The 26,812-nt window shown below is 41.1% G+C and overlaps 1 protein-coding gene across 3 annotated transcripts in view; it reads left to right on the forward strand.

The window, feature by feature from the left end:
- The window catches only part of TPX2 (TPX2 microtubule nucleation factor), a 66,767-nt gene that overhangs the window by 19,588 nt on the left and 20,367 nt on the right, over positions 1-26,812 (forward strand). For all 3 annotated transcript variants that reach the window (XM_006154724.3, XM_006154726.3, XM_006154725.3), the window contains 10 exons: positions 1,684-1,857; positions 3,842-3,964; positions 6,655-6,781; positions 9,918-10,046; positions 11,974-12,099; positions 13,495-13,616; positions 15,394-15,545; positions 16,220-16,391; positions 23,670-23,811; positions 24,304-24,520. In XM_006154724.3, coding sequence (XP_006154786.1) covers positions 1,746-1,857; positions 3,842-3,964; positions 6,655-6,781; positions 9,918-10,046; positions 11,974-12,099; positions 13,495-13,616; positions 15,394-15,545; positions 16,220-16,391; positions 23,670-23,811; positions 24,304-24,520 — 1,422 coding nt within the window. In that variant the 5' untranslated portion in view covers positions 1,684-1,745. The remainder of the gene's footprint in view (positions 1-1,683; positions 1,858-3,841; positions 3,965-6,654; positions 6,782-9,917; positions 10,047-11,973; positions 12,100-13,494; positions 13,617-15,393; positions 15,546-16,219; positions 16,392-23,669; positions 23,812-24,303; positions 24,521-26,812) is intronic.

The following is a 26,812-nucleotide window of genomic DNA, read 5'->3' on the forward strand; positions in this document are numbered from 1 at the left end:
AAGAAAACCCGTATTTGACAAAACTGAATCAAGCTGTCCTATGAGGTGCTACTCTTAAGCACCTTGATGGGTAGCTGCACTATGCACAAGTAAGTCAAATCTTTTTTTGTCTTGATTTTGGTTGGTAGGTAAAGGTATGAAAGTTAGTGATTTGTGGAGCTAGTGGCATGGTGGTTAAAGGATCTGGGACTCCCACTGCCGTTTGAGTCCCAGATCCAGTGGTTTGCTTTCTCACTTTCTCTCTGGTCAAATTAAAATAATACTAAATAGAATTAAATAAAGAATTCTTTAAAAAAAGAAAAAAAAGTTAATGATTGGAGCCAGAAGGTGACATGGTGATTAAGGTGTTGGACATCCACCTGGCTGACTATGGTTTGAGTCTCAGACTTGGCAGCTTGCTTTCTCACTTTCCGTCTCTCTCTTTCTGTCTATGGTCAGATAAAAAAAAAAGTAATAATAGGGACCAGCATTTGGTGAAATGGCGATATCACTGGACTCCCATGTAGTCAACCATGGTTCGATTCTCAGTCCTGGTGGCTTAAACTCAGGCCAAGCGCATGTGTGTGTGCCCAAGATCCTGAGAGGAGAATGGAGGAGAAAGGATTGTGGCATGGCCATCCCCCTTGGGGGGTGACTTCTCGCTTTCTGTCTCTCTGTCTCTCTGGCGAGTGCATGTACCCTATAGCAAAAACTTCTCCAAAAAATAAATAAATGAAATAAAATAATAATTTGTCAAAAGATTTTTTCTTTTCTTTTTTAAAGAATTATTTAATTTAATTTTACTTATTCATTCAATTATTTTAATTTGATGGGAGAGAGAGAGACAGAGAGAGAGAAAAAGTGAGAAAGCAAACCACCAGGTCCAGGACTTGAACCGTGGTCAGCCATGTGGGAATATACAGAGCCTAACCACCACACCATCATGCCACCTTCCCTTCTCCTCCATTCTCCTCTCAGGATCTTGGGCACACGCACACACGCCTGGTGTGAGTTTAAGCCAGCAGGTATGGGACTCGAACCACTGTCGACTACATGGGAGTCTAGCAACACAGCTATTACACCAACTGCTGGTCCCAATTAATAGTTCTTTTAAAAAGAAAAAGTTAATCATGTGTTGTGGCTGGCAGGTAATGTGGTGGTTAAGGTACTGGACTCCCACATGGCTGACTGGAGTTCAAATCCTGGACCTGGAGGCTTATTTTCTCACGTCCCCTCTCTCTCTCTCTCTCTCTCTCTCTCTCTCATGAAACATTAAATAATCTCTCTCTGGTAAAATTAAAAAATAATAAATAAAATTAGATAAAATATTTTTTAAAAAACGTTAATGGTATATTAAGGAAGTTATGCTGAGAAAGAATAAGTTGGGTTGGGGGAAGCTAGAAATGAAAGAATGGTGGATTGGGGGAAAATAATAAAGGAAGGCATGCAGAACACCTAGCTAGCACCATGCATCACATATTGTAGGTACTCATCAGGTTTTGCTTCCTTCCTAGTTTTAAAACACATTCATCTCAAAGAGTGTTTTCAAAAACGAACAGAAAAATCTTTTAGGTTGATTTGACAAAGTAAGCATATAAGTGATTTTCAAATTTGCAAATGCGGCAGTAAAACTAAAGTAATTGCTGGAGAGTCAGTACTTGAGATTAATGTGCATTCAAGTTTCTGAACCATTTCTTTTCTCAGAAAGTGTCCTGTGAGAAAAGTGATACGAACATTGGGAAAACTTGCTCTTCTGTGCTAAGCGAATGACAATGTCACACGTTAAAACCTCTTATTCCTACGATGCCCCCATGGACTTCATCAATTTTACATCTTTGGATGATGAAGAAGATACTCAAAACATAGATTCGTGGTTTGGTAAGTGTCTGCTTTCTCTGGCTTTTTAAAACATCTTAATCAGCTTTAATTGAGAGTCTGAAATTGGGTAGCATTTCATTCCATAACATAGGGTGTTAGAATAAACTGAGCAGAAGAGCTTGATTTTTATTAAAAAATTTTTTTGAAGACCGAAAAGTAGAAACAACACAGAAAGAGGCACGTCATTTCAGTTACTTTCTTTGTAAGACAGGAACAGGCAGACAATAATAGGAAAGAAGCTGATTAGTTAATATCAGGTTTCTCCTTTCTAAAAACAATTTTTAGGAATCAGCAGATGTCATAATGGCTACATTGCTGGACTCCCACGTAGTTGACCACAGTTAAAGTCCGGACCCGGTGGCTTAAACTCATACCGGGCACGTGTGCGTGTGCGCCCAAGATCTTGAGAGGAGAATGGAGGAGAAGGGATTGCGGCGTGGCCATCCCCCTTGGGGCGGGTGATTTCTTGCTTTCTCTCTTTCTGTCTCTTTCTTTCTGGCGAGTGTATGCGCCCTATAGCAAAAACCTCTCCCCCCAAAGAAAACCAACCAATTTTTTAAAAATAAATTTTTTTTTTTTTAGTTTTTGCTATAGTGTGTATGCACTCACCAGAGTTTGGGGGGGTGGGGGAGAAAGGGAGAAATCACCCCTTCCCCCAGAGGAGGAGGTGGGCATGCACAATCTCTTCTTCATTCACCTTTTGGGATTTTGGGGCATGTACATACACACACCTGGTGTGACTTTCAACCTACCAGGTTCTGGACTTGAACTGTAGAGTTGGCCATGTGGGATCCAGCACCTTAACTTCTATGCCACTTGCTAGTCTCTTAAAGTTTGTTTTTATTTTATTTCTTACATGAGTGAGAAAGGCAGACAACTTTTATTATCTGAAAGCCAAAACTGCCTTCCAAAATATTTCAGTTTGGTATGCTCATTACTTTAAACTGACTATGTGTGAGGAACAGCGAATTCAGGGAAGAGCTGTCTCCAGTTCCCTTATCTACTTTCCTTATATCTGCCTAAGGACAGATCATCTAAAGGAACTCAGTTATGAATCTACTCGCAGGTATCTTATCAGCCAGGGAAGATTAACTCAGGTTGGTGCCATCCACTGATAGACTATTATCTGTTCTTCTGAGAGCCCATTCATTTTTCCCCAAATTAATTTATTCTTCAGTTGCCTATATTCTTCTTTCATTCTCTCCTGCAAAGGGGGTATATTGGGGCTGGCAGGTGGCGTTGTGGTTAAAGGCACTGGATTCCCACATGGCTGACTGTGGTTCAAATTCTGGACCTGGAGACTTTGCTTTCTCAGTTTCTCTCTCTGTCTCTCTTTTTCTCTCTCTCTCCCTCTCTGGTCGAATTGAAATAAATGAATGACTAAATAAATAAAGTTAAATAAAATAATTCTTTATAAAAAAGAGGGTATTTAAACTTCTAGATATCGATGATATTTTGGATATTCACTAGTTTTTTATGTGATACCTCTGTGTATTTACTAAATGTGTATACCTTTTTTCCTGTTAATCTTTCTTATGTCAATTTAATTCATAGCCCAGCCAAAGAACCTACAAGGGTAGAAGGAAGCCATCTTATCCCCTTGTAGAGTCCTACAGATCCTAGTGGTTACAGTTTTCGTTAAGAGGAACGCAATGTGTTTAGGTGGTAGATAAAGGCCAGTTCATGCCTGTATGACCGACCCTCAGTGTAACAAGCACAGATAAGGAGCTATTCACAATGCAGAGTCTGCACTTTTCCTTTTCTGTACTACATTGTTCAGTGTTGCCAGTTTCTTAGTGATAGCTTTTACTGTCTGTCTCTGACATACTTATTTCTTCCTGAATGCTGGCGTTTTGCTTGTACTTGCCAGATGAGTTGGAATTGTACTGGTAGGGGGCTTTTGTCCCCATTTTAGGTGCACGACACTGATTTATTTTGCTTTCTTGCTGATTGTTTGGATGATAATGATCTTACCCTTTCACAGAGGAGAAGGCCAATTTGGAGAATAAGTTTCCTGGGAAGAATGAGATAGGAGGACTTTTTCAGGGCAAAACTCCTTTGAAAAAAGCTAATCTTCAGCAAGCTCTTGTCACACCTCTGAGGCCAGGTAAGGAAGAACATCTTAGAAGAAAAGCTTTGTGGCAAAATGGTGAGATTGTATCAGGAGCCTGAGGCTCTGAGGAAATCATTTCAATGCTGTTTCTCTTGGATACTGTCGGTGAAACGGGCTCATTCAGCTCGTGATGAGTGTAAAGCTAATGATGTGCTGTACTTTTAAAATGCCTAGGAACTTAAGCTAGCATAGAATTTTATTGCTACATACATCACTTTTTTCATTTTATGACAATTTAATGCAACCCTACCCTGGTTCTGGTTAGAAAATAAAATAGCTGGAGAGAAAAATATACCACCTGCCATTGTATGAGAATTTGTTGAGTCATGTGTCTGAGGTGTTTTTTTTGTTTGTTTGTTTGTTTTGAGTTATTTTATTTAACTTTATTGATTTATTTACTTATTTTTTAATTTGACCAGAGAGGGACAGAAAGAGAAAGTGAGAAAGCAAGTCGCCAGGTCCAGGACTTGAACCATCGTCAGCCATGTGGGAGTTCAGTGCCCCTAATCACCATGCCACCTGTCGGCCTCGAGTCATATATTTGATTTTAAAAGATGATTGACATTTGGGCTGATGGGTTTCCAAATCTGTAGACTTTTGTCTATTTGGTCAGAACATAGAGGCATTCTTTAATGGGTCATAAATGCCTACTAAAAATGGCTCTTTCTTAAAAAAAGAATATTCCCATTTAGTGATAACATATTATGCAATTCATCTACTTAACATATACATTTATTTTTAAAAGAATTATTTTATTTAACTTTATTTATTTTAATTAGACCAGAGAGAGGAACGAAATGAGAGAGAGAGAAAGAGACAGTGACAGTGAGAAAGCAAGCCACCAGGTCCAGGACTCGAACATAGCTGACCATGTAGGACTCCAGTGCCCTTAACCATCATGGCACCTGCTGGTCCCAACATAAACATTTCATTGTTTGTTAGTATATTACCAGTTATACAACCATCACTATAGTCAATTTAGAATATTTGAAAATTACTCTATGAGTAAATTTTTTTTTTTTTTTTAAGAAGTTTTTGCCTTAGGCTGCATGTACTTGCCGGAGGGAGATAGATATAGTAAGAGGGAAAGTGAGAAATCACCCCCCAGGGTGATTGGATGCACCACAGTCCCTTCTTCTTAATTCACCTTCTGGGATTTTGGGCACTCACACACATGCACCTGGCCTGATTTTCAAGCCGCCAGGTCCAGTACACAATCTGTGGTCAGCCATGTGGGAGTTCCAGCAAGGTGACCACTATGCCATCTGCTGGCCCCTGTATGGGTAAATCTTAAACTGTCCTCAGTCACACCATTAGCAGAGGGGTTGGCTGTATCAGAGAAGCAGCTATGTTTTCAGTGAACTTGTCTAGTTTGCAGGTGAACTGCTAGGATGAGTTTCAAATAACTCATGGCTATAGGTGATACCTGTTGAATTGGGGATCTGGACAAGGACCCTGAGTTTTGGTATTTATGTTTTTTATTTCTGGGGTTAGAACTCTGTGGCACATTTCACCTGACTGACATGGAATGTTGGTGGCCTGAGTGCCATTTCTTTAGAAGAATTATGTTAATTCATTTGATGTGGTAGATTTTTTTTTCTTACAGTGATGGTCTTTACATTCTTCTTGAATTGAAAGTGAATGTAATATTGTCCAGTTTGTCTGGGCTACTTCCTTTGTTTGCTTGTTTGTTTTTTTTTAATATGTTTATATTTTATTTATTTGTTTACTTATTTTACTGTTTTTGTTTTCTTAGGGGGGAGATTTTTTGCTGTAGGGCATGTGCGCTCACCAGAAGGACAGAGACAATGAGAAATCACTCCCAAGGGAGGATGGCCATGTCACCATCCGTTCTCTTTCACTCTCCTCTCAGGATTTTGGGCACACATGCACATGTGCTGGTGTGAGTTTTTTAAGCCGCCAGGTCCAGAACCCAAGCCGCAATTGACTATGTGGGAGTCCAGTGATGCAACTGCTATGCCATCTGCTGGGTCCTATTTATTATCTTATTAAGAGAGATTTTTGCTATAGGATGCATGTGCTTGTTGGAGAGACAGAAAGTGAGAAATCACCCCCTCCCCCCAGGAGTGATGACCATGCCATATTTCCTTCTCCATCTCCCTCTCAGAATTTTGGGCACACATGCACACACATCCATTCGTGAGTTTAAAGTCACCAGGTGTGGGACTCGAACTGTGGTTGATCATGTAGGAGTCCAGCAGTGTAATCATTTTGCCATCTGCTGGCCCACCTTAATTATTTTAGAAAATAATTGTTTATTTTATTTTACTTTTACTTATTTTTAGTTTTTAAAGTTTCCATTACTTAGAAGGATATAAATTTGTTTTTTTATTTTTAAGAATTATTTTATTTAGCTTTATTTGCTTATTTACTTATTTACTTTTAATTTGATTGAAGAGGGACAGAGTGAGAGAGAGAGAGAAAGCCAGTTGCCAGGTTCATGACTTGAACTGCAGTAGGCCATGTGGGAGTCTAACATCCTCCCCAACCACCACGCCAGCAGTGAGGAGGATATGAATTTATACACACACAGCATCTTCAATCTAGAATTCTGTACACATACACACACACACACACACTATACACCCATATCATACTAAAAAAATAATCTCTAGTTCATTTCTTTGCAATTTGAGTGCTGACTGGTTTTTGGTCTCCTACAGTGGACAACACTTACTACAAAGAGTCAGAAAAGGAAAATCTCGTGGAGCAATCCATTACATCAAATGTTTGTTCTTCCTTAGAAGTAGAGGGAACCATATCAAAAAATACTCCAGCTCAACCTCAGAGGTAAGATTGTTTTGGAGCTCAGAACTACTGGTTATAGTAATAATGTTCAAAGGCTATTATTGGACAGAGTACTTGGCATGTCTATATACTACTTTTGACTTTTTATGTTACCTTATTTAATCCTCATAGCACATATGAGTTATAGAAATCAATAGTATGTTTAGTTTATAGGTAAGGAATCAGAGATACTAAGTTACTTGTCTAGGGCCAGTTTATTTCAAAGTTAGAATTCAAATCTTGATCAGTCTGCTTCCAAAAGCTTTGTGCAGGTAGAATTACTACATCTTCCTGATGTCAAGTGTCTCTCTTCATTCTTAAGTATTACTGTAGCTTTCTTATGATTATATTTGTGTAGTGTCTTTTTCTTTTTAAAAATTTACTGGAGGGTGATTGTGCCTAGTGGGGGGAGAGAGAGAGAAAATGAAAAAGTACCCCCATGGAACATGGTCACACCACAATCCTTCTTCCATTTCTTCCTTATTTTTGGATTTTTGGGCAAACATGCACATAATATATTTCTTTATTTTTTTTAAAGAATTACTTTATTTATTTATTTATTTTAATTTGAATAGAGAGAGAGAGAGAGAGAGAGAGAGAGAGAGAAAGAGAGCGAGCTAGAAGACAAGCCACCAGGTCTGGGACTCAAACCACAGTTGGCCATGCAAGAGTCCAGTGCCCTTAACCACCATGCTACTTGCCAGCAATAAAAATCATATAACTAAGTCTAGGAGAAAAACTTCATAACCTTGAGGCAGAAAAGATTTCTTAAATAAGACACACAAGAGAAGCATTGACTATAATGAGGAGGGAAGAGGTTAAAAACCTGAAGCACGTTTATCTAGTCAAAAGATAAAACAAAGTGAAGGAAAAGCTAACCCTCAGGGAGAAACTATGTGTAACATATAAAACCTACAAAGGGCTATATTTAGAGTACATACAGAATTCCTGCCTGTTAATTAGAAAAGAATCGACAACCCACTAGAACACAGACAAAAAACTTGAAGTAATAACTTTATGAAGGAGGATAACCAGATGGCCAATAAACATGTGAAAAAGTACTCAAACTCACAGGTAACAAGAGAAAAACAAATTAGAGTCTATGACTTTGCAATCTTATGACAGTATACCCGACAGCAATGTGTACAGCTGTGCACCAAGGGACATGGTATTTTGAAAATCTTTATAGCAGAATTATTTATAGCAGCTAAAATAAGGAAATTACCTACAGTAGTAGATTGAATTAATATTAGCACATTCCTACAATGAATGTTATACAGCAATAAAAATTAGTGGCTTAGAACTACCTAAATGGATGTGGTGGAATCTCACAGTCATTGTTGTGTGAAATAAAGCAGACAGGAAAAATATCCGGAGTTGTATGATTACATTATATAAAGTTTCTGTTTTCTTTCAAAACATACTGTGTTTATGGAATGCATGCTGATTTGGTAAAACAATAAGAAAAAGCAATGATTATTGTAGCAGCTGCTCTTCTGTTTCTTGTCTTAGGTGATGATTTCTTGAATCTTATTTTGTAATCATTAATTTATTTTCATTTTGTGCTCTTTTTGATGTGTGTTGTATTTTGCCACAAAAAAGGAGAGGGGGAGCAGCTAAAAGTAAAAGGAAATCAATATGTTAGTCTATTTCCAGGAGATCTGATCTTTAGCTTCAAGTCTGACAGTAACTAGTTATGACTAGCTAGCAGGGTGGCTAATAGTCAAGTAATTTCATCTTTTTTGATTTTTATCTGTAAAAGAAGGGGATAGTATATGGAGATTGCCACCAATTTTTTTTTTTAATAATGATTTAATTTTATTCATTTATTTTAATATGACCAGAGAGACACATGCAGATAGAGAGAGGGAAAGTGAGAAAGCAAGCCACCAGGTTCAGGACCTGAACCATGGTCAGCCATGTGGGAGTGTCCAGCAAATTAACTACCACGCCACCTGCTGGTCCCAACCACCAATTTTTTTTTTTAATCAGCTTTATTGAGACTGAATTTACAAACATCAGTATATTTAAGTACCAACATTTTATGGCTGAATTTCTAAAACTATCAAGACAGAAGAGCTTAGATTTTGTTGGTTTGAAGCTTGCTTTTTTTTTTTTTTGCCAGAGGGCACCTGTGCTTGCCAGAGATAGAACAAGAGGGAAAAAGCATTCCCTCTTGGGGCGCGATCACACTGCAATCCCTTCTCCATTTCTCCATCCTGTGGGATTTGGGGCATGCACGTACATGCACCTGGCAGATTTTTCAAGCCATCAGGTCTGGGATTCAAACCATGCAGTCACTTATATAGGATCTGACTCCCTTAGCCACCAGGCCATAGGCTTGCCCAAGGTTGGATTTTTTCTTTCTTTCTTGTTTTTTTCTTTGGAGAAATTTTTACTATAGGGCACGAGTGCTCACCAGACAGACAGAGACAGAGAGACAGAGAGCAAGAAATCACCCCCCAGGGGGGATGGCCACGCCACAATCCCTTCTCCATTCTCCTCTTGGAATCTTGGGCATGCACGCACATGCGCCTGGTGTGAGTTTTAAGCCACTGGGTCCCCAAGGTTGGATTTTTAAAGGCAAGATAACACTTTTTTTTTTTAAGTTTTGCTATAGGGTATGTGTGCTTGTCAGAGAGAAAGAGAGAAGGTGAACAATCACCCCTTGGAGGAGATGGCCACACCACAATCCCTTCTCCTCCAGTCTTCTCTCTAAATTTCAGGTATACATGCAGTGTGATTTTCAAGTCACCAGAAACAGGATTCACAGTCACTTTGTGGGATCCATCCAGTGCCTTAATCTCTACACCACCTGCTGACCAGCTGCTAAACCTTTTATAGCCCCCCCTTTAAGAATGATTTATTTTAATTTTGTTATTATTATTTTAAAATTTGATATAGGACATGTGTACTCACCATTGAGAGACAGAAAGTGAGAAAACTAGCCACCAGGTTGAGGTCTTAAGCTCCAGTCAACCATGTGGGAGTCCAGTGCCTTAACCACCATGCCACCTGCTGGCCTCCCTCTTTTATAGCCCTTTGTAGCTTGGCATAATTTCACATTTCTGAGGAACATTTGCGTATCTTCGGTAGATGTATTTATTACAGATAAATTTTGTCAATTTCTTTACCACAGAAGATCTCTTAGACTCTCTGCTCAGAAGGATTTGGAAAAAAAAGAAAAATGCCATGTAAGAATGAAAGCCAAGAGATGTGCCACTCCTGTAACCATCAGTGAAATTCCACCCTCCAAAAAAATGAAAGTGTAAGTAGCCACAGCTTCTCCCTGCCCAGGGCAGACATACTGTGCCTCACATAATACCTGTAAATGCATTTCTTTCCTGAATTTAAACTTTAGTGAATAAAGTAAAATTATACATGGGAACATCTGTAACCTGTGTGGTGCACCTGAAACCTTAAAACTCCCAAAGCTGTGACCGTGCTGGGGTAAATTGTTTTTTGTGTCCTGGACAGCGCTCAAGACTTAGCTCTAGATTTTACTGTTTGCTCCTGTAGTTGAAGAAGTTGAATACACAGTACTTGTTCTTTTGTGCATGTGTGGTGTTATTTTTAGACAGGGTTTTGCTGTGTCGTGATCCTCCTGCCTCTGCCTCCTGAGGAATGAGGGCTATAGGGTGTACCACCTTGCCTAGCTCTTTCAAACATGGTCTTGCTGTGTTGCCCACACCTGCTACAAGCTTGTGAGCTTTGTACCTCAGCCTTCAAGTAGTTGGGACTGTAGGCATATGTTCTTAATGTTATCTGTAAGTAATATTCATCTAAAGTGGTTTAAATGGAGATTTGGGACCAGCAGTTAGTGTCATGGCTATGTCGCTGGACTCCCAGGTAGTCGACCACGGTTCGCGTCCTGGACCCGGTGGCTTAAACTCACGCTGGGCGCGTGTGTGTGCGTGCCCAAGATCCCGAGAGGAGAATGGAGGAGAAGGGATTGCGGCATGACCATCCCCCCTGGGGGGTGATTTCTCGCTTTCTATCTCTCAGTCTCTCTCTGTCTGTCTGGTGAGCGCACGTGCCCTATAGCGAAAACCTCTCCAAAAAAAAAAAAAAAGAAAAAGGGCAAGAGAGAGAGAGTGCCCTATAATACAGGCCAGGTCATTGTCACTCTTAAATCTCTTCTACTCCATTTCTCCCCTCTTTTGGGATCTTTGGACATTCTTGTGTATTTTCCAGGCCACTAGGGCCAGGATTCGAACTATACAGTTAGCATAGGATCCAGTTTCCTCACCTAGGTCATGGGACTGGCTTGATTCTTATTTTAAAATTAACCCTTTTTTTTTTTTCTACTTGCAGAAGGTACACTCATGTGCGGGAGGGGGCTGGGGGAGAATGAGGGCACATCCCTCAAAGGGGTATGGTCACTGTGATCAGACCACTGTCCTTTTCCATCTTATTAGGACTTTATTTTTGGCATGGATGTACCTGTGTGCTCTTCAATCTGATGGGACCAGGATTTGAACCACAGTGGCTGTATGGGATCTGGTTCTCAATGACTGCCCTTAACTACGACGTTGAGTCTGGCCCCTAACTTGTTTTTTCCCCAAATACTTCTTGCTCAAGATGAATGCTCTACGTTTCTTAGCTCTTTCTTTTTACTTGTTGCCTCATTGTTAGCAAATAGCTGCTCCAGATCTAGGCATCATGTCCATGTTCAAGAGAAGCAGAAGGGTATGATAAAGAAAGAAAGGCAGCATTCATATCAAGAAAGTGAAACCTTTCCCAGAAACCTTTAATTATATCTCATTTTCCATACCATGGCACTTGAATCCTCTAGTTGCGTGTAGGCAGAGCAAGTACAGTACTTACTTGTAGGTTGGTACGTTGCTGTTACCCCCAAAACTTAGATGGGGTAAGAAAGAGATGGAGTAGGTATTGGGATGGAAACTAGCTGTCTGCCATGTGTTCATTTGATGATAACAAGTAGAGTCCCTCCTCACCTCTTGAACAAACAACTCTTACCTTGATTTCTGTTAGCTTTCTCGAAGTTTACTTGATGAGACTATTGACGTGTATGATCTGATGAGACGATTGGGAGAATCTTGTGGTTAAAGCATGCTTATTATCCTAAAGGATGAGAAAGTCTAAGCCCATGTGTGACAGGTTTGGGGAAGACGGTGCTATGGGAGATGCTATGGGAAATTAAGAGTATATATTTTTTTCTTATCAAACTCAAGTTCCAACAATAAAAAGCCAGAGGAAGAGAAAGAAGGTAGTGCCCATGAAGATACTTGTGAGAAGAATGAATCCCTCCCAGAGAAAGCCAAGGGCAGACGAACTGCGCCTTGCATGCCACCAGTAAAGTAAGTTTTTTTCTTGAATTTGGACTTCACAGGGAATAGAGTAAAATTAAAAGTGGATACATCTGCTTGGTGTGCCTAGAGCTTAAGAAACTTAAAGCTGCAACTGTGGTAAGGTGAATTTTTACATGTATCCAGGATGGTGCTCAAATCTTAAATGATGAGAAAAATATATGCTATATTCATTGAATAGTTTTCCTTTTTCCAATGTCCCTTCTGACCTTTACCCAAGAAAACATACATATTTTCTTTTCTTTTTTGTTGGTAAACGGCATGTGTTCTCACCAGAGAAAGGAAGAAGCTCCTCAGTGAGGTGGTCGCACCACAGTTCTTTCTTCATTTCTCCATGCTGTCACATTTCAGGGCACACATGCACACGTGCAGGCATGATTTTCAGTCCTCTGGGGCTGAGATTTGAAACATGGTTGACCACGTAGGCTCCAACTCTTTATGTGTAGTAACCAGGCTGGCCCAACATACATAATTTTATAATCAATTAAAAAACCTTTGAGTTCTGCTTTATTCATTTGCCAAGAGACTGTTTCATTTTTTTCTTTCTTTTTTATTATTTAATTTTATTTATTCATTTATTTTAATTTGATGAGAGAGAGAGAGAGAAAGTGAGAAAGCAAGCAGCCAGGTCCAGGACTTGAACCATGGTCAGCGATGTGGGAGTATCCAATGCCTTAACCACCACACCACCTGCTGGTAACCCCATTTATTTTCTGTGCTGCTTTAAAAGTCTTTACTTTTTTTGTGTGGTAGATTGTTAGTATTCTTTCTTTTTAAAACTGTTTTATTTTATTTATTACTATTATTATCTTTTAACTTGCTATAGTCATCAGAGAGAGAGGAGGATAGAAAATTAAAAGACAATTATTTTATTTAACTTTAATTTGACCAGAGAGGGACAGAGTGAGAGAGAGAGAAGGAAAGTGAGAAAGCAAGCCACCAGGTCCAGGACTCAAATTGCAGTTGGCCATGTGGGCTCTCTCATATGGCAAAAAAACTAAAAAAGAAGAAGATTATGGGCCAGCAGGTGGTGTGGAGGTTAAGACAACTGGATCCTACATGGGCAATTTCATGTTTGAGTCCCAGACACAGCAGCTTGAAAATTACACCAGGTGTGTTTGTGTACGTGCCCAACATTCTGAAAGGATACCAGAGGGGAGAGGATTGTTGTGTGGTCATCCTTCTGGAGCCGTGATTTCTCGCTTTCCCTTTTTCTTTCTCTGTTTGGTGAGTGCACATCCCTTGTAGCAAAAACTTAAAATAAAAAAACCAAAACAAACCCCAAAAAGACAAAAAAATTCTCTACATAATGCCTTTACAACATTTTGAATGACTGAGCCCTCTTAAATTCTTTTCTCTTATCTCCTTTATTAATTTTTCCTTTAGACAGAAGGTTCTCAAAAGTACTGAAGAGCAGGAGTTGGAGAAGAGAATGAAAATGCAGCAGGAGGTAGTGGAAATGTGGAAAAAGAATGAAGAATTCAAGAAACTTGCTCTTGCAGGAGTAGGTAAGCTTGGCCCTGGGTGAGTTTGTTATGTGAGGGGTGCTTGTAGTCTTGTGGGGTGTATTTGAGGCCTCTAAAGTGAGAAAAGGGCATTCCCAGTCAGTAGAATAAAAGATGTTTGTTTAAAAAACTAGTTGTGGGTTCCATTTCTAGACCAGTGATTGTTTCTTGGAACATTTCGCATCCATTGTCCCTTCCTTAAAGCATGTTGTTCCTCTCTTGTATTAGAAAAAGAAGAAACTAGAATTGAGACAAAAGAAAAGGAAAATGAGCAGTTTGTGGTGGTGTGGTTTCTCACTTTATCCTAAAGGAAGAGGGAGAGAATGTTGTTGAATCCAGTTTAGGTGTAGCTGGGAAGAGAAAGTCTGACTGGGTGAATTGAAGAGGTCACAATTTTGCTTTGCTGTGGCATGCAGATGATGTTGGTGGAGTTAAAGCTATAGTGCCCTGGGACCACCAGATGGCATAATGGCTGATCTCCCATGTAGTCTACCTTGGTTCAAGTCTTGGACCCGCAGCTTATGCTCACAGTGGCACGTGTGTGCTCCTAAAATCCCAAGAGGAGAGTGGAGGAGAAGGAATTGCAGCATGGCCATGCATCCTGCGGGATGATTTCTTGCTCTCTGTCTTTCAAGTGAGCATACACACCCTAAAGCAAAAAAATCTCTCAAAAAAAAAAAAAAAAAAAAAAAAAACATCTAACGCCCTACTTACTAGATTGAAAAAGCACCCTAGGATTTTATAGGGTTCTCTTTTAGAAATGCTGAGTTAAGGTCAGCTGTCAACATGGTGTTTAAGGTGGCTGTATCCCACATGGCCTACTGCATGGTTCAAGTCCCTGACCCGGCAGCTTAAAAAACATGCCAAGCACATGTGTTTGTATGTCCAAAAACCCAAGAGAAAGATGGAGAAGGGATTGTGGTGTGGCCATCACTCTTGGGAAGTGATTTCTAACTACCCCATAACCCCCTGTCTCTAGCAAAAAAAAAAAAAAAAAATAGTACTGAGTTATGAGTATGTGTTTAAAGAATTATTTAATTTATTGTTATTATTATTTATTGACCAGAGATAGAGACAAAGGGAAAGTGAGAAAGCAAGCTGCCAGGTCCAGTATTCTAACCATGATTAACCATGTGGGAATCCAGCACCTTAATCACTGCACCACCTGCTGACCCCCGAGTTATATGTGCTTTTAAAGCCAATCCATAGCTTTTCTTTTAAGAAATATTCAATGACTGTTTCTCCAGAAATGAACCCCCATCTAGGAGATGAGCTTATTCTTCCTGTTCTACCTCATTATAGTTTGCATTTGACTGAAATACCTCAGGTCCACTAGTACTTGATGTATATGACACATACACTAAGTGTTTTTGAGGACCGTTTAAGATTTTGGGTTACATGTAGTCAGCAAAGTTAGATACACGGTAATATGAATACCAAAAGGACTGGAGCAAGAGTGTTCTCTGTTCTTCTCTTTTATTAATTCCAGAAGTTGTGCATGCATGGGTATACAGGGAGATGGGGAGAAAGACAGTTCCCCGCTCGGTGAGACCTGGTCAGCTGTGCAGTCAATCCCTCTTTCTCCATTTTTCCAGTCATCAGGATTCTGGGCACATGCGAGTGTGTCCAGTGTGTTTTTCAAGCCACCCAGGCAAGGACTCAAAACCTAGTCAGTCATGTGGTATCCAGCTTCCTCTATATAATGCTTACTCACTGCACCACAGGGCTGGCCCTGATGTTCTCTGTTTTAATGTTACTTGTGTGTTTGCTCCACACTCAGGACAACCTGTGAAGAAATCAGTGAGCCAGGTCACCAAATCAATTGACTTCCACTTCCGCACAGATGAGCGAATCAAACAACATCCTAAGAACCAAGAGGACTATAAAGAAGTAAACTTCACTTCTGAATTGCGAAAGCATCCTCCGTCTCCTGTAAGTTGAGGGATTAAATGAATTTTCTTGTTACTCATTCAGTTAGGATTCAAGGTATAGCGTTGTGGTCACTTTTATTTTTTATTTTTTAATTTTTTTAAGAGAGATTTTGCTTTAGGGCATGTGCACTCACCAGAGAGGCAGAGAGAGAGAGACAGAAAGTGAGAAATCACCCCCTGGGGGATGGCCACACTGCAATCCCTTCTCCTCCTCTCAGGATTTTGGGCATACACATGCACTCACCATGAGTTTTTATAAGCTGCCGAGTCCAGGACGTGAACCATGGTCAAGTACGTGGGAATCCAGTAACATAACCATTATGCCATTTGCTGGGTCCAGGACTCAAATTATACAGTTGGTCATGTGAAATCCAACTGCATTAACCACCACAGGTTGGCCTGGAAGCTTGTTCTTAAATGCTTCAAAACATTGACATTCTTGTAAAACATTGCCTATGCACTATTGCAGAACCGACAATTTGCCTTCCTTTTCTTTTTAAGTAATGGTGGGAATGACTGGTTATAATCCTTTCCCCCAAACTGACAAATTTCAGAATAGTAATCTCAACTTTACGTAGGTCCTTTTTCTTTTGCTGCTCTGTGCTGATTATGTGGCTTGTGATAGAGCTGAGTTCTTCCATAGCATTTCATTTGGGAAACATCTTCTCTTTGCAGGCTCAGGTGAATAAGGGATGTACCATTATTAAGCCTTTCAACCTGTCCCAAGGAAAGAAAAGAACATATGATGAAACAACTTCTACGTATGTGCCCCTTGCACAGCAGGTTGAAGCCTTCCATAAACGAACTCCTAACAGATATCATTTGAGGAGCAAAAAGGATGATAATAGTAAGTTTCCTACCAATATTATTGCTGGCCAGAGCCTCCCCTAGCATTTCTTTTGCACAAATTTGTCTTTAGTTGAAATTCTAGCTTTTAAATTAAAGTTTGGGATGTAATTTTATGCAGAGAAAAAATACATAGGTCACAGTTTCTTGGGCCACCTTATACATCAATTATCTCAGGCCGCCTGGTCAGTAATTGGCCAAGGGTAATGAATCAAGGTAACCTGAGATGTCTTTGAACATTAAGGTTATCTGTGCCCTGTGTCAAAGTGTCACAGTGCATTTGCTAATTTGTAGAAATGAAAGCATTTCATTCATTCAAGGTTGTGTGTTTTTGTTTAGCAGTTCAGTAAAGTTTTTTTTTTTTTTTTTTTTTTTTTTTTTTGAGAGATTTTCACTGTAGGGCGCGTGCGCTCGCCAGACAGACAGAGAGAGACAGAGAGACAGAAAGCGAGAATCACCCCCCAGGGGGGATGGCCATGCCACAATCCCTTCTCCTCTCGGGATCTTGGGCATGCACGCACACGCGCCCGGCGTGAGTTTTAAGCCACCGGGTCCGGGACACGAACCGCGGTCACCTACGTGGGAGTCCAGCGACATAGCCATTACGCCAACTGCTGGTTCCCAGTTCAGTAAAGTTTTTACCACTGCAATTCTGGCACTGTGTTGCGTGTGGAGGTTGTAGAGGTCAGAAGAATGTACTTGGTGCTTATTCAACATCAAGCTTCCTTTTTTTTTTTTGGAGAGGTTTTTGCTATAGGGCGCGTGCGCTCGCCAGATAGACAGAGAGAGACAGAGAGACATAAAGCAGGAAATCCCCCCCCCAAGGGGGGATGGCCACGCCATAATCCCTTCTCCTTCATTCTTCTCTCGGGATCTTAGGCACGCACGCACACGCGCCCAGTGTGAGTTTAAGCCACCGGGTCCGGGACTTGAACTGTGGTCGACTACGTGGGAGTCCAGCGACATAGCCATTATGCTAAGCTGGTCCCCCAAGCTTCCTCTTTTTTAAAGAGATATTTGTTATAGGGTGCATGAGCTCACCAGAGAGACAGAAAGTGAGAAATCATCCTCTAGGGGAATGGCCACGCCATAATCCCTTCTCCTCCATTCTTCTTTTGGGATTTTGGGCCCACACACGCATGTACCCAGTGTGAGTCCTAAACCACCGGGTCCAAGATTCAGACTGGTTGGCCTTGTGGGAGTCCAGCAATGTAATCACGTCATCTGCTGGTCCTCAACATCAAGTTTCTAATTCCATGAGAGAAATAAATAGGCTATTTTGTATTATAGTGAATGCTGAGATGTGGAGGGAGATGCAAGAAGAGGGGAGGCAGGTGCAGCATGTCTGAATGGAATGAAGAGATAAAGAAGTTGGCAGAGATAAACACTTTGAAGATATAGGAGGGAGAGCTGGTAGGTTAGGGATGCTTTGAACAGGTAAAGGAGGATAAAGAGTGAGAGGAATAGGTTCAGGTGCTGGTGGGTTTATAGATACAGTGGTGAACAGATAGGGAATTCTAATCTAATAGTTTTTATCTTTTTTGATTTGCTGGCGAGTGAGTGTACTCACCAGAGAGGAAGAGGGAAAAAGCACCCTTCTCCATTTCTCCATCCTGTAGGGATTTGGGGACACTCACACACATGTGCCTGTTATGTTTCTTAAGCTGCTAGTTCTGGGATTTGAACCACATAATAAACCATGTGGGATCCGGCTCCCTTAACCACCAAGCCATGAAGCCAGCCCTAATATTACAGTTTCTATCTTTTTGAGAATAATTTCTATGAGGGGAAGATTAAGAATTCTGAGGACTTGGTAGAAAATAGTTGACAAGGGTATAGAGCTAATATTTTGGATAAAGTAAAATGGAATTGTTATGTCCTTGAGGGTCTAAATTTTTTTGACTCTTTCTTTGACATTGTTAGTCTGGTAGGTAGCCAGACAAGGGCTTTCAAGTACAGGGTTTCTTAATGTTATTCTTGTGTTTTAGTGGCCAAAATGATTTTGTCAGTTTTTATATTGTGAAAATAACGAAAAATCTTTTTTTTCTTTTTTTTTTACTCCTAATGGAAATTTAAATATTAAACATGACTTTAAAATTTTTTTTTAATTTACTTAGTTTTTAATTTGACCAGAGAGGGACAAAGTGAGAGAGTGAGCGTGAGAGTGAGGGGGTGGGGGAGTGGGAAAGCAAGCTGCCAGGTCCAGGACTCAAACCACAGATGGCCATTTGGGAGTCCAGTGCCTCTAACTAGTGCCTCTAACCACCACACCACCTGCTGGCCCCTAAAATTTTTTCATTTAACTTTTTTACTTTCTTTCTTTCTTCTTTCTTCCTTACTTCTCTTTTTTCTTTTCCTTCCCTACCCCCCTCCTTCTTTCTCTCTTTCTTTCATTCTTTCTCTCTCTCTCTCTCTCTTTCTTTCTCTCTTTTTCTCTTTCTCTCCACCACCTCTGTCCCTCTCTCTCTGTCTCTTTATCTCTTTCTCTGTCTCTCTCACCAGAGAGGGACAGGGTGTGTGAGAGAAAGAAAGCAAGGAAGCAAGCCACTAGGTCTGGGATGCGAACTGCAGTCAGCCATGTGAGAGTTCAGCACCCTTAACCACCACGCCACCTGCTGGCCCCAGCTTTTCTTTTTTAAAAAATTATTTAATTTTGTTAATTGGTTTTTAATTTGCTGTAAGACATATGTGCTCACCAGAGAGAGAGAGAGGGAAAGTGAAAAAGCAAGCTACCAGGTTCAGGATTTACACAGCAGTTGCCCATGTGGGAGTCTAGCACCCCAACTATCACACCACCTCTGGCCCCTCATCATGACTTTTCAAATAGTAGTTGACTCTTAGAATCTGATGCCCTGCTTTTAGAATCCTAGTCCTGGAAGATTTAAAAAAAAAAAAAGAAAACAAAATTATTTTTATTTAAAACTGTACAGTTTCAGTTAAATAATGATTACGGATTTTTTTTGAATTATTTAATTTAATTTTATTTGTTATTATTTTTAATTTCACCGGAGAGAGAGAGAAAGGAAAAGTGAGAAAGCAAGCTCTGCCAGGTCTGGGATTCAAACCATGATTGGCCATGTCTAGCGCTCCAACCACCATGCTACCTGCTGGTCCTGGTTACATGTATATTCGAAGCATGGCTTATTTCTAGAATAGATAGATTTGTTTTTGCTTTTCTGCTGTTAAGTGATAAGATCTAAATCAAGGGAGTTGGTATTTACATAATCATAGATATTACATACTCTATGTAATTATGGAAATTGACAAGGTTGCCCATGCTCAGGTAAATTAGTATTTTCTGCGAGTGGTGGTAATAGTCTTTGTATTGATGCTTTCTTAGTTTTTGTCATTTGCCAGAGAGACAGAGAAAGACGATAGGGAAAGTGAGAAATCAGAAATCACCCCCAGAGGGGATGGCTGCAATCTCTTCTATTCTATTCTCTGGTGTGTTTTCTAAGCTGCAAGGTCTGGGACTCGAACTGCATAGTCAACCAAATGGGACCCAACCACCTTAACCACCTGCCTATCCTGATGTTTTGTTATTGTTGTTGTTGTTGTTTGTTTTTAAGGGAGATTTTTGCTGGGAACAGCAATTGGCGTAATGGTTATGTTGCTGGACTCCTACATAGTCATCCACAGTTTTAATCCCGGACCTGGCTTCAAACTCGATGCCAGGCGTGTGTGCATACATGCCCCAAGTCCCAAGAGGAGAATGGAGGAGAAGGATTGTGGCACGGCCATCTCCCCTAGGGGGTGATTTCTCCCTTTCTGTTTCTCTGTCTCTGTGGTGAGCGCACATTCCCTATAGTAAAAATCTCTCTTCAAAAAATTTAAAAAGAGATTTTTGCTATCGGGCATGTGTGCTTGTTAGAGAGACAGGAAGCAAGAAATCACCCCCCATGGGATGTCCATGCCTCAATCCCCTCTCCTCTATTCTCTCGGGATTTTGGGCATGCATGTACATGTGCCTGGCATGAATCTCAAGCTACCAGGTCCAGAACTAGAACCATGTTAGACTACATGGGAGTCTAACCATTACACCATCATCTGCTGGTCCCCCGGTGGTTTTTTTGTTTGTTTGTTTAAGATTTATTTAGTTTTATTTATTATTTCTTAAATTTGCTATAGGGTACATCTGCTCACTAGAGAGAGAGAGACAGAAAGAAAGTGAGAAGGCGAGAAAGCAAGCTGCCAGGTCTGGGACTTGAACTGCGGTCAACCATGTGGGAGTCAACCACCACACAACCTGCTGGTCCCCACCCCCACCTCCAATGGTTTTTTAAAGTTTATTTTATCAATGATAGAGAGTTTGTGCACATGCATGTAAAAAAGAGAAACTATTACTGCGTATTGACGTGGTTTTGTCATGCTGCAGTCCGCTTTCTTCATTCCTCCAGCTCATGATTTCTGGCATGTGAGTGTGTACCTGGTGTGTTTCAGGTTGACTGAGCCAGGGATCTGAACCTGTGGCCATTCATGTGGCTTCCAGCATTGCAGTTCAGTCCACTGCCTTCCAATGGCGTTACTTTCTTCACTTGACTTTCTATGAATGAAAGGGAGACTAATGTGTCATGCTTTCAGGAAATTCATAAAATTGGAAGTTATTACTTAATCTTTAGAAAGTCTTATGTTTTAGAGTTGGAATAAGGAGAAGTCATTTTTGTCAATAGCAAGCAAAGTAGTTGTCATTGTAGTTAGAAAGTATAGGTCTGTACAATGATAAGGAACCCATCAGATGTGAATGGATTTTTGTTTTGTTTTGTTTTGTTTTAGAGGTTTTTGCTATAGGACACATACACTTGTCAGAAAGACAGAGAGAGACAGAGAGACAGAAAGCGTGAAATCACCCCCCCAGGGGGGATGGCCACGCCACAGTCCCTTCTCCATTTTCCTCTCGGGATCTTGGGCATACACGTTTAAGCCACCAGGTCTGGGACTCGAACCGCAGTCGACCACATGGGAGTCTGGCGACATAGTCATTACATCAACTGCTGGTCCCAGATGTGAATGGATTTTAATATTTTTAATTTCACCGGAGAGAGAGAGAAAGGAAAAGTGAGAAAGCAAGCTCTGCCAGGTCTGGGATTCAAACCATGATTGGCCATGTCTAGCGCTCCAACCACCATGCTACCTGCTGGTCCTGGTTACATGTATATTCGAAGCATGGCTTATTTCTAGAATAGATAGATTTGTTTTTGCTTTTCTGCTGTTAAGTGATAAGATCTAAATCAAGGGAGTTGGTATTTACATAATCATAGATATTACATACTCTATGTAATTATGGAAATTGACAAGGTTGCCCATGCTCAGGTAAATTAGTATTTTCTGCGAGTGGTGGTAATAGTCTTTGTATTGATGCTTTCTTAGTTTTTGTCATTTGCCAGAGAGACAGAGAAAGACGATAGGGAAAGTGAGAAATCAGAAATCACCCCCAGAGGGGATGGCTGCAATCTCTTCTATTCTATTCTCTGGTGTGTTTTCTAAGCTGCAAGGTCTGGGACTCGAACTGCATAGTCAACCAAATGGGACCCAACCACCTTAACCACCTGCCTATCCTGATGTTTTGTTATTGTTGTTGTTGTTGTTTGTTTTTAAGGGAGATTTTTGCTGGGAACAGCAATTGGCGTAATGGTTATGTTGCTGGACTCCTACATAGTCATCCACAGTTTTAATCCCGGACCTGGCTTCAAACTCGATGCCAGGCGTGTGTGCATACATGCCCCAAGTCCCAAGAGGAGAATGGAGGAGAAGGATTGTGGCACGGCCATCTCCCCTAGGGGGTGATTTCTCCCTTTCTGTTTCTCTGTCTCTGTGGTGAGCGCACATTCCCTATAGTAAAAATCTCTCTTCAAAAAATTTAAAAAGAGATTTTTGCTATCGGGCATGTGTGCTTGTTAGAGAGACAGGAAGCAAGAAATCACCCCCCATGGGATGTCCATGCCTCAATCCCCTCTCTATTCTCTCGGGATTTTGGGCATGCATGTACATGTGCCTGGCATGAATCTCAAGCTACCAGGTCCAGAACTAGAACCATGTTAGACTACATGGGAGTCTAACCATTACACCATCATCTGCTGGTCCCCCGGTGGTTTTTTTGTTTGTTTGTTTAAGATTTATTTAGTTTTATTTATTATTTCTTAAATTTGCTATAGGGTACATCTGCTCACTAGAGAGAGAGAGAAAGACAGAAAGAAAGTGAGAAGGCGAGAAAGCAAGCTGCCAGGTCTGGGACTTGAACTGCGGTCAACCATGTGGGACAGAACCACCACACAACCTGCTGGTCCCCACCCCCACCTCCAATGGTTTTTTAAAGTTTATTTTATCAATGATAGAGAGTTTGTGCACATGCATGTAAAAAAGAGAAACTATTACTGCGTATTGACGTGGTTTTGTCATGCTGCAGTCCGCTTTCTTCATTCCTCCAGCTCATGATTTCTGGCATGTGAGTGTGTACCTGGTGTGTTTCAGGTTGACTGAGCCAGGGATCTGAACCTGTGGCCATTCATGTGGCTTCCAGCATTGCAGTTCAGTCCACTGCCTTCCAATGGCGTTACTTTCTTCACTTGACTTTCTATGAATGAAAGGGAGACTAATGTGTCATGCTTTCAGGAAATTCATAAAATTGGAAGTTATTACTTAATCTTTAGAAAGTCTTATGTTTTAGAGTTGGAATAAGGAGAAGTCATTTTTGTCAATAGCAAGCAAAGTAGTTGTCATTGTAGTTAGAAAGTATAGGTCTGTACAATGATAAGGAACCCATCAGATGTGAATGGATTTTTGTTTTGTTTTGTTTTGTTTTAGAGGTTTTTGCTATAGGACACATACACTTGTCAGAAAGACAGAGAGAGACAGAGAGACAGAAAGCGTGAAATCACCCCCCCAGGGGGGATGGCCACGCCACAGTCCCTTCTCCATTTTCCTCTCGGGATCTTGGGCATACACGTTTAAGCCACCAGGTCTGGGACTCGAACCGCAGTCGACCACATGGGAGTCTGGCGACATAGTCATTACATCAACTGCTGGTCCCAGATGTGAATGGATTTTAAACTTAGAGGATGACAATGGAGTTTGCCCAAAGGCTACCTCAGTCATATTCCTTAATAGGGATAGGGAAGAAGGGACTGAATGTTTCTCAGGTTACTGACGTGAGCTAAGTGGAGGACCAGCCTGTCTGTTTTTTTTTTTTTTTTTTCCTCTCTCTGCTGCTTAGTAGAATGAACATTTGCAAGTAAGTTGGATCTTGGGGAGCTAAGTGAATGTCTGTGATTTTGACTTTCAGGCCTGCTACCCTCCAAATCTTCCGTGACCAAGCTCTCCAGAGACCCACAAACCCCTGTACTACAAACCAAACAGCGCGTCAGGCCTGTGACCTGCAAAAGCACAGCTGATCAGGAGGCTGAGGAGCTTGAGAAACTGCGACAGTAAGTCCCACTGGCAATAGCTGAGAAAGAGTTGTAAGAGCCTCTGTACTTTCTTGTGAGTTCTACAAGAGTATAGTCCCTATTTTGCTTTCCATGAAAATGTATGCCATTTGAGTTGTAGGCTCTGTAGGCTGTGCCCCTGCCTCTGTAATTAAGGACTGGAAGTGGGAATATGGAGATTTGGAATGTAAGCTGGTAAAATATCTAATACCAAGTGTGGAGTGGAAGAACTTATTTGTGATTCCGGTTAAGGAATGTCCTGTCCTGTAAAGGTAGTTTAGGTAGGTCCCACCATTTTATGGCTCCCCCAAAGAATTATTTTTTCTTTACTCTGGAGGTAGTGATAGTGGCTATGGAGCCAGCTAAAATTTTATTGCTCTGGATGGGCGATAATGGGAATTACTTTTTTGTTATTGACCCTCTCTGCTGTTGTATAGCTTTTGTTTTATTTAAAATTTTTTTTTTTTCCTCACTTAAACTCCCATCTTACAGATACAAATTCAAAGCACGGGAACTTGATCCCAGAATTCTTGAAGGTGGGCCCATCTTGCCTAAGAAACCACCTGTGAAACCACCCACTCAGCCTATTGGCTTTGATTTGGAAATCGAGAAAAGAATCCAGGAGCGAGAGTCCAAGAAGAAATCAGAGGATGAACACTTTGAATTTCATTCCAAACCTTGCCCTACTAAGATCTTGGAAGATGTTGTGGTAAGAGTCGTCAAGGCTTGGTGCATGGCACAAGTGTCCTGCCATGACCCATGTCTACCCGTTCACAGATGCTTGAGTAGGGTTTGAGGGGAGGCATCATCTTAGGAGCTGCAGGTAATAGAGAGGCATATCAGAAGTGGATTTCATTCTCTGACAACTTAAAATCGGCCTAGGGAGGTAATGTATGTGTAAGTAATATAAAATGGACAGAAGTGTTCTGAGAGAGACGACAGTTTAAAGTGCTGTAGGAATTCGGAGTGAGTGATTTTTTTCCAGATAGAAGGTCTGGGAGTGCTTTGTGGAGGAGGCTGCATTTGACCTGACCCTTGCAGTATGGAGTAGTAGTTGTCATAACAGCTGGTCCTCTGTGTGGTACTGCTCTAAGTCCTTTTTGTGGTGTACAGAGAACTGTCGGAGTAGCCCATTCTTTTCGACAACAGCCCCTGGAGGCTGGTTACTTTAATTATCACTCCTTTCAGATGACTGAATTGAAGCACAGAGAGGCTGTGTGACTTTCCTAGGGCACTCAGCTACTACGTGGAGGAGCAAGGATAAGAATTCAGGCACTCTAGGGGCCGGCAGGTGGCCTGGTGTTTAAGGGCACTGGACTTCATGGAACGGTGGTTTGAGTCCCAGACCTGGCGGCTTGCTTTCTCACTCCCACCCCCTTCACCACCCCTCTTGCTCTCATATAATTCTTTAAAAAAGAAGAGGAAGAATTTAGGCATTCTAGCTCCAGAGACTGGATCTTTTTTTTTTTTTTTTTTTAGAGGTTTTTGCTATAGGGCGCGTGCGCTCGCCGGAAAGACAGAGAGAGACAGAAAGCGAGAAATCACCCCTGGGGGGATGGCCACGCCGCAATCCCTTCTCCATTCTCCTCTCGGGATCTTGGACACGCACACACAAGCGCCCAGCGTGAGTTTAAGCCACCGGGTCCAGGACTCGAACTGCGGTCGACTACACGGGAGTCCAGCGACATAGCCATTACGCTAACTGCTGGTTCCCAGAGACTGTGATCTTAACACTTAATTATATTACCTCTCATTGTAAGACCTGCAGAAATGAAAATGAAATGGACTGGCGGGGCATCCCAAGCCATTTATGAAAAAAGAAAGCTGGAAGGTGGAAAACAATTAGAAGTGACTTACACGTTTTGACACATAAATGACTAGAAGACACATACTGGCTAGAAGAACTCTTTTCTGATTCTCCTTCCTTTTGCTTGATTTAGAGTCATCATGGTTTTATGTGAAACTATACCTGTATATTACCTTTAATTATTTACCTGAAGTTACGCTTCCTTTTTTTAAATTACTTTATTTCATTTCCTTTATTATCATTATTTTGTTTCTAATTTGACAAGAGAGAGACAGACATACAGAGAAAGAGAGTGAGAAAGCAAGCAAACTGTCATGGCAGGGGCTCAAACATGGTCAGCTATATGGGAGTCCAGCGCCCTTAACCACCACACTATCTGCTGGCCCCTGAAGTTAGGCTTTCTAAGCTTTACCAGAATTCCGCTTAGATATGGTTCTCCCTCCCCCTTACTTCATACCCTCTTTGCCTCTTGACCTCTTCTTTTCACAATATTTCCTCTTCTTTATTTATTAATTTTTTTATTGACTCTGGCATGTATGTACTGTAGACCAGATGGTTAAAGACAAACTGTAAGAAACCTTCTCTACCCAAGTCAGTCATCTCCAGAAGCTGTGCCTTTGCCGTTATTACCTGTGGCGGAAACTGTGCTCTGAGTACAACATGGAAACTGTCGGTTACTGTGCAAACCTCAGAGTCCTAGGGCCAGAAGAGCTCAGTGTTCTTGTTTTACACACAGGGAAGCTGTGTCCCAGAGGATATATATGATTTCCTCAAGGCTTCTGAAAACATTCACTTGGAGCCTTGCTTTTATTTTGTTTTTTAAGCTTATTGCTGTAGGTATGCACTCTCACAAGGGAGAGACAGAGTGAGAGAGAGAAAGTGAGAACTTACCCCCTGGGGGGACCCTTTTTTCTCCATTCTCTGGGGAAATTTTGGATATGCACTTGGCATGACTTTCAAGTCACTAGATCTGTGACCTGACATGGGTACTTGGCCATGTGAAATCCAGTTGCCTTAACCTCCGTGCCACCTGCTGGCCTGGGACTTAGTTTTTAGCAACATCGTCTTTCCCCAAAGCTCTTGGCTTTTCCCCTTCTTACAAGTTTTTGTTTCTTACTTAATTCACATAATACTTTTCTAGTTTAACTATATTCTTTTTTTTTTTTTTTTTTTTTGGAGTTTTTTGCTAAAGGG

This window comes from Tupaia chinensis, unplaced genomic scaffold (assembly GCF_000334495.1).
Source record: "Tupaia chinensis unplaced genomic scaffold, TupChi_1.0 Scaffold000418_1, whole genome shotgun sequence".
Taxonomy (NCBI): domain Eukaryota; kingdom Metazoa; phylum Chordata; class Mammalia; order Scandentia; family Tupaiidae; genus Tupaia; species Tupaia belangeri.